Source organism: Geospiza fortis, unplaced genomic scaffold (genome assembly GCF_000277835.1).
Source record: "Geospiza fortis unplaced genomic scaffold, GeoFor_1.0 scaffold443, whole genome shotgun sequence".
Taxonomy (NCBI): Eukaryota; Metazoa; Chordata; class Aves; order Passeriformes; family Thraupidae; genus Geospiza; species Geospiza fortis.
In genome coordinates, this window is record NW_005054335.1 from 974,437 (window position 1) to 982,618 (window position 8,182).

The 8,182-nt window shown below is 36.9% G+C and overlaps 1 protein-coding gene across 2 annotated transcripts in view; it reads left to right on the forward strand.

The window, feature by feature from the left end:
- ERCC8 (ERCC excision repair 8, CSA ubiquitin ligase complex subunit) overlaps nucleotides 1-6,750 on the forward strand; it is a 29,747-nt gene extending 22,997 nt beyond the window's left edge. For both annotated transcript variants that reach the window (XM_014307419.2, XM_031057841.1), the window contains exons 11-12: nucleotides 4,608-4,694; nucleotides 6,386-6,750. In XM_014307419.2, coding sequence (XP_014162894.1) covers nucleotides 4,608-4,694; nucleotides 6,386-6,454 — 156 coding nt within the window. In that variant the 3' untranslated portion in view covers nucleotides 6,455-6,750. The remainder of the gene's footprint in view (nucleotides 1-4,607; nucleotides 4,695-6,385) is intronic.
- The last annotated feature ends 1,432 nt before the right edge of the window (nucleotides 6,751-8,182 follow it).

Genomic DNA, 8,182 nt, shown 5'->3' on the forward strand with positions numbered 1-8,182 from the left:
CATTCTAAGGGCAAAACAGGTTCAAATTTAAAGGTATAAAGTAAATTTATTATTATCAGAGTCATAGGAGGATAATGAGAAGTAGAACAAGCCTTTTAAACACCTTTTTCCCCTCACCCCCTCCTTCCTTCCCAGCAACAGTGCAAGGGAGGCAGGGCATGGGGGTTAGGTCAGTTCATCACTGGAGATCACCTTCTGTTCACTCAGGAAGAGGAGTCTTTTCTCTGCCATGCTGTGGGGTCCCTCCCACAGGCAAACAGTCTTACCAAAACCTGGTGTGGTGTGGGTCACTCGCCCACAGGGTGCAGTCCTGTAAGAATAGGCTACTCTACTTTGGAAGCAAGGGCTCTCTGGAAGCAGGGGCCCTTTTTTTCTGGACAGGTCTCCCACTAGATCACAGCTTTCTCTGCATCCACCCACTCCAGCATGAGCACTTTTCCCATGGGCTGCAAGTGGATCTCTGCATCTCCTGTGGACTTCATGCATTTCAGGGGGACGGCCTGTTTCACCATGGTCCTCACTGTGGCTTGCAGAGGAATCTTGGCTCCAGTGCCTGGAGCACCTCCTCCCCATCCTTCTCCACTGACCTTGGTGCTGCCATGCTCTTTTCCCTCACATGTTCTCGCCTCCTCCTCTTCTCTGTCTAGAAGAAAAACTGCTGCTCATAGGTACCATTGCCAACAAGTTCCACGAATTCAGATTCCTGCAGGATCCCACAGTGCTGAGAAGTTGATCTCATCTAGGTTCTGTGCTGGGGAGTCGTAGGGGCCAGGCAAGGGGAAGCCGTGGGCTGCACTAAGGTAGTGGCATCCATGGTGCCTCACTACCCCAGGGAAAAAAATGCGTGTGCGCTGTTTTGATTTTCTTGTTAAATGTCATCACAGAGGCGTTACCAACCTCCCTAACTGGGCCCGAAGCATGTCCATCTTCAAAGCCATCAGAGACTGGCTCTGTTGGACATGGTTGAAGCTTCTAGCTGCTTCTCACAGAAGCTACCCCTGTGGCCCTCCCCTGCTACCAATAAACCAGGGCATGCCAAATCCACACACCCTAATCAGGATGTCAACACCAAAGGTAGTGCTACTGTTATTTTCCGTGTTCACACATGTACTTCCAAGTATCTTATCCTATCTTGACACAATTAAGTGCATTCATCCAGTCTTCATGTAATTCCGATAGAAATTACAATTTGCCAGTAAAATTTCTTTCCTGAGAATGTAATATTGTTTGTAAAACTTAAAGTCACCTCTTCTATTTTACTCTCTCAAGTATTATTAAATCAGCATGCTGCAAAATTATTCCCAACTGTACATTTGTATTTTGTTACTAGTTTTAAGTAAAATCACTTTTGCTTAACAAAAACATGCTCTATTGCAAATTCTCTTGAGTGATATTTATAGCTCTATATTTTAACTTTACAGTGACTTAATCATTTAATAATCTTTTCCACTGTCATGTTTAGGATTAAAAAAATGGCAGTTCATTCTTGTCTATATTAATCTGCCTTTTTTTTTCTTTCTGAATGGCATATCAGCTCACTTTCAGCTTTGGAATTTTTAAATACATATCAAAACATAATTAAGCAAGCTGGAAATTTTCCTTGATGATTCTTCTAAGTCTCTGTGATGTAAGCCATGTATACAGTGGTGAAATGTGTAGCAATGGCTTTGTAACTTTTTTGTTACTTGTTAGCACTTAATTGGACTTTATGTTCATGAGAAACAAGATCTACATATTTTCTGTAGTTCTGGCCATTTCCATCTAGTATTCTCTGTTGTTGTTAGGTGTTTTTCATATTAACAGTCTTATAAACTTTTCCTGCTGTCTTTAACACTGGTGACTGATTTGTGTCCTACCCATCCTTAAATCTGGTCCTTAGGTTTTTCTCACTATTTTTTACTGTGTTCAGAATTCCTTATTAGTATTGATTGCTGTCAGTCCCTCATGTTCTTCTTGTTCATTAACTGTATTTTAATTGCTATCTTTGTTTCATCTCATAACTAGAATAGGCTCTAAGAAGAAACTTAAACTTTGCACCAATTACGTATTTGAGATGAGAAGTGTCTTATGTTTGCTTGGAACCATATAATCAGACATGATCACTGATAACCAAGCAGCTAGCTATTTGAAATTCAATTATACTAGTCTTTATTTGTTCTTATCCAAATTAATGAGCATGTTTGTGTGAAATACCTTTTATGTTTGAGGTGCAGTACAGAGCTGTCTCCAGAGAGTGGTATGAGCTTTAGTTAATGTGTGTATATATGCCTTTTCTGATTCTAGGAACAGAGCCATAAAATCCACTATATTATTGTTTGCCTGTACTGTTCTTACATAAATATCTCTGTAAAGTTAATAAGATGTTTGACTGCTTGAGTAATAAGAACTGCAGAATTTAGCCCTTTAATAAGAAGCATTAATTTAATAGGAGGTCAGTAATTTCAAGGGTGGTGTGGAAGAGAAAATCTTCATTGTGCAATATCTTAGATGATGTTTACAGTTGGATCTAACATACTAGATGCCAGTGTGCCTGCTTAGAATGATTCAAATAAACAAACAAGACCTATGTTTCCCTTTCAGAAAAAGAAATCGTGTAAATCATCACGTATGAATAATATAATAGGTGTGCAACAGGAAGCAATTTTTATTTAAATCATACTGCTGCTCATACTGCTCAAGAAATGCTAGTGACATCTGCAAAGGTATTTGGTAAATCCAGTAGTAGGATATTACATAAAGTTAACTGAAAGTTAAATTAGGTTTTATTTGCAGTCTTTCTATATATTGCACTATAAACATGCATGAGCATGTTTGTAGTGCAATATATGTGTCTGTCTTGCATTATAACATAATTCTACATAGAGGTCACTGGCTCTTCTTTTGACTGACTTATGGTGTGAGTCACCGGTTCAGGTAGTAATAATTAATTGTAAGTATTGCTTAATGCAGTGGATATTAGCTGAAGATCTTGCCATACCAGGATCAGAAAGTGAGACAAGTGGTAAGAAGGATTAAAATGGAAGAATGCGGATGTCACTGTGACATTGCTCATAAGGAGATATTTTGGCATAGAAAGATCTTTTGAAGTTCTTAGTGATATTCTAGAGTCTGTCAAAGACAGAAGACCCAAGTAGAGTACTGCTGGCAGAATAAAGTAGAATTTGGCCTATACTTTGGTGTACCATATCTTCTTTTAAGCAAGGTAAGTAGGATGGTTATCTCTCTTAAAATTGTAAACTCTTATCTTGAATGTTCTTTATGCATGAACAACTTCATGCATAGTACCAGCTTTTGAAAAGTATGGCAGCTCACTTGAATGAGATCACCCACATAAATGTTTATAGGAATTGAGCATTAAATTTCTTTACCAAATGTCAACATAATTCATGCAGTTCTAATTATATATAAATTATATAGAAGACTTCCTGCAAAGACAGACCTGTGATAATATATTGAGCTTACATTGAATCAACATACTCATAATGTGCACATATGCAGAGAGTTGCTAGTTTAAGTGTAAAAACCAGCATACATAAAGCAAGGCTTTCATTCTTCATACTGTCAACCTGAATACTACAAAAAACCCCATATGTCTCACTCAGGCAGTTTAAATATATGACAATACTCAAGTGTTGTCAGACATAACATATAATAAGCAGGAATATAATTCAGTATTGAAGGCATATGAGAATGTCTTCATACCTGTTAATTTAAGCGTGTCGGAAAATGCAAGTGTTATAGGTGCAAAATTAACTGCAAAGATGGTGTTAGTATTTCTCACCAGCAAAATTTTCTCATCTTAGAGTGACAGAGAAGTCTGTATTTCCTCTAGTACAGAACTACAGTACTGTTCTTTAGTAAGAACAGTAAGAAAATTAAGATATATTTGACTTAGGGCTATTTGACATAAGGACTGTTTGTTGCCATGTGTTGCAGGGTGCCTTGTGCAATGGGATCTCAGTCCTTAGTCATTACTATAATAACTAATAAGAGTTATTTATTTTAAAAGTAATAAATTATTCTTTCTGATCCATGTCTTCCCAACGGGGTACAAGCCTCATACTGTACTCTATTTTTTCTTTTCCTTCCCTAGGCATACTGAAACTATACTTGCTTAATATTTCTTTGTTCCATACGTATTCTCTTGTCTGATGTGTCTTACTAGATTCTTGATTCTTCTTAGTTTATTCCTGGTTTCTAATTACAATAATTTTTTTGTTTGTTTGTATGTTTGTTTGTGTGATTTTTTTCAGGTTTTTTTACTTGTCCATGAAAAATCTCTTAAGGTGCCTAACTGTTAAAATAGGTGTCTTTTCAGGAGATTATAAAGAGGGACAAGAAGAAAAATGTATTTAAGCAACACAGTTCATTTCAATATGGTTTTGCTGTTTTGGTGAGCAATCTGGGAAAAAATATAAAACCATATTAATTTTGTTTTGGCATATTATTTAAAATACTACTTCTCCAGATTTATAATATAAATTAGAAATTGACTATTTGCCTTTATTTTTAAATAATATTCACTACCTTTTTTTCTGCCCAGTATGGTATCTATGTCACTATTCACTAAATTTGTGTGAAAGTAACTTTAACTTGTTTTTTTACAGGAACTTTATAGTGGTAGCAAAGACTGCAATATCCTTGCATGGATACCAGCTCCACGAGATCCAATTCCTGATGATACTTCTGAAAAGGTAGTGAATTTTTGAGTTTGAACTGTACTTTTTAATGGCTGTTATACTTGGGCAGGTTGTGTGGAAAATCAATATGAAGTATGTGATTCACCACCAATATTTTTAACAATTTCTAATTAAGAGAATCATCTATTATTGCACAGATTTCTGTGCAGTCTTTTGTTTCTTGTAGGGTTTTGATAAAACATTTTCTCTTGTAGTCTAGTCAAATCTTTTGGAGGCTGCTACCTTCCTACTTAGTTAAGAGTAGTTCATGTCATTTGACGATGGGTCTTTCAAATTCTGCTTCTTTCATTTCCAAACTGCTTTCTGCAGTTTGTCCTGTTTTGGAATTGTAGAGGTGCTAGATTGTATTTTAAATTGTTTAAGAATATACTGTGTATTAAATAGTAAGATTAGGGACACCACACTTCATACACAAATATTTTTGATGTGAAAATCAAAGGCCCAGGGCAAGACATTCAGGGTGATTGCAGGGAAGATCATATGTAAGACTATTTTCCAGTAGAGTACTTTCTCTCTCTCAGACAAGAAGTATTTCAGTGAACAGCCTGAGTGCCAAAAAGTCTATATTTTAAGGAACTGAAACCATTCACAGGATCAGAGTCTGGCAAACTGTACTGATGATGAAAAATGAGGATGTATTAATGTTCTGGCCCATAGCATGTGAAAATTCCAGTTTTTAAAATTTCAGCATCATTCCATTTTAGATGGAGAAATTATAAGAAGCATAAAATTGTTGTAACATTTGCTTTTTGTAAGTTTTTGTATTTCAAAACTATCCTGCACTTAAGCAGAGAAGAAAAATATAGTTCCAAAGTTTTGATACTCTAAACCCAAATTGTGTTGACCTGAAATTAACATTTTTGCCGTGAAAATTTTGATATGAAGAAATTGGATTTTTTTTAATCTGAAAAACAAAAACCCACAGCAACAACTGTGTTTACTTAGCTCGATTGGAACTGCTTCTTTAAATTTGACACAGTGGCAGTATGTAATATATGCCATTGTTTTGAAATCTGTTAAGCTACAGCTGCTGTTTGCAAATGCTGTAGATGAGCCCTGTAGATGAGATTTCTCTGTAAGAAGCTGTTTTGCTGCCCACAGGCCATTAATTCACGTTTCCTCCCAGGTGCTAGAATAGGTATTTGAGTGCTTGTATGACCACAATCTGAACCCAGAATAGAAGTAAACAAGAAAAATAATTTACCCTAAGTCACTGCGATTCAGTGCACTGCATAGCTACACAAACCCTTTAGTTGGACCCTAGTGGGGATGAGGTGAGAATTATTTCTTGGATGTGGGTAGAGGCCAGGGCTGCCTCTATCTATGAAACTGCAGTGCTAAGTTATGATGGGCTGAGGATATTGTGATGTAAATTAAAGCTTTGGCACACAATAAACATCGTTACAACATTTGTTACATTTTGTACCAAATATTTGTAATACTTCCAGGCAGTCCTCCAGATATTTTATGCTGAAATTGAAATTAAATACAGTACTATTTCTTTTTGTAATTTATCATGTCTCAAATCAGCAGAATTTCTAAAAAAGTAGTTAAAAACTAATCCAGTACTGATGGGAGAATAGTTTGTCTACATGTAGTCATTTAAAAAGTGCATTTAACTTCGCCTTTATTTGATTGTAGTATTTTTAATTAAGCAAAACACTGAGAATTTTTATTTTCCCTAGTCTCTGCCTCAACAACATGTAAATCCAGCATATGAAGACACATGGAGCAGCAGTGATGATGAAGGCTGAATTTAAATTATGAGCTGATATAAAATTGACATTCAGGCGCTGCATTCACAGGCTTTTACAGAATTGGACATTGTTGGATTTCACACAACTGGATTTTAGGTACAGTTCTGTTAGAGCAAGGTCTTTCAGAAATAAGTTTCCACTGTTCTCTGTGTTTCTTTGTCACTGTAAAGTTAAATCCAAATGATTACTTTTTCATACTTGCTGACTTTTGTAATTACACATTGGTAATATTTTATTCAGTGTTGAACAGCTGATAAAGAAAAAATAAAAGCCCTTGGGACCAGTTGAAATTACATTGCTTCTGTTATCTTTAGTACATGAGGCGATAACCCATTCATTTCCAAGACACATGATACAGAGGATTTTCCATGAAAGAACGGTAGCTCAGAAATACTTCCAACTTTTATCAATGTCTTGAAGGAGCAGATTGCGTCCATTTTCAAGTGCTTATGTGCTGTGGGAGTCAACAGATGTTTGTGCCTGTTCTTCTTGCATTTTCAGTTTTGCATATTTTTCCATAAATGCCATATTCACTTCAGAAAAAGGTATAGCAGGGATCCTCTATTCAAGTATTTATATAGTGCCCCTATCATCTAATATCTGACTCTGCCCCAGAAAGCTAAGAATATAAACTAGTTTAGAGTTTTTGTTGCTCCTGTTAGCAGTTTTTAAGATTAGCCTTCTATGTATGAATCACGCATCTTTAGCAAACATGAAGAATTCCTGGACAGAAACAGGGTTGAGGTACCATACAAGGCAGTGAATAGATCACATTTCAAGTTAAAAATATTGAATGTAATCCTTCCAAACTGTTTTCATCTAAAACATTTTGTGGTCCTAATGCCTGCTCTGTTTTGAAAGGGAGGAGTTTTGTGGTGTTATTGCTCTCATCTCAGTCACTAGTTTGTGCTTCAGACATAATGTAGTCTCTGTCACTACAGAGACTAAAGAACGTTTTCAGATTGCTTAAAGCATCACCAGCAAAAGTATTGGTAAAAACAGGTCCAGTATAAAAGCAACAGCAGGACAAGGTTCGTTGGCAAGGTTCACTCTTAAGGGCGCACTGAGGAAAAGCAAATGAAAACCTGGACTCAATCAGTCCAGTCCAAATATAAACCAAAAACTATGCCACATAACTTATAACTGAAGTTAAATGTTTTAGCAAAGGGTTCATATAGGATTTACTATACCACAACAGTAACTTACTTACAGACCTAACTTACAAATCTAATGTACTTAGAGAATCTAGGGGAGCAGCATTTCTTGTGCACTCGGCACAGAATCTGCACATTTGCATGCAGACAGACACAAAGAGCCTGTACAAGGTGAAAAATTCCCCTCAAACTAGTGAAATACCCACTTCAGATGCCTTTGTGAAGGGTGGAGCCTCAAGGAGTTGGGGGATCCTCCACATACATGTTTCCTCCCAGCAAACATGGGAGTTCTCTGGCCCTGAGAGGCCCCACTCACAGGGCCTTTGCTGGTCACAGCTGCTGCTCCAGGAGAGCTCAAAGGGTCCCACTTTGGAGCACTGTTTGTTGGGCTGCAAGAGAGGGCCTTTGGTCATAACAATGTTCCACCCTGGCCACACTTCAGGTTGGAAACGTTCTTTGGAAGTGAGAGAAGAAAATATATTATCACACTTGGGTTCTTATTCAGGCAAAAATGTGTCCAAGGCTGATCCTTAAAACACAGGATCCTTAAAACACATCACAAATTCCTGGG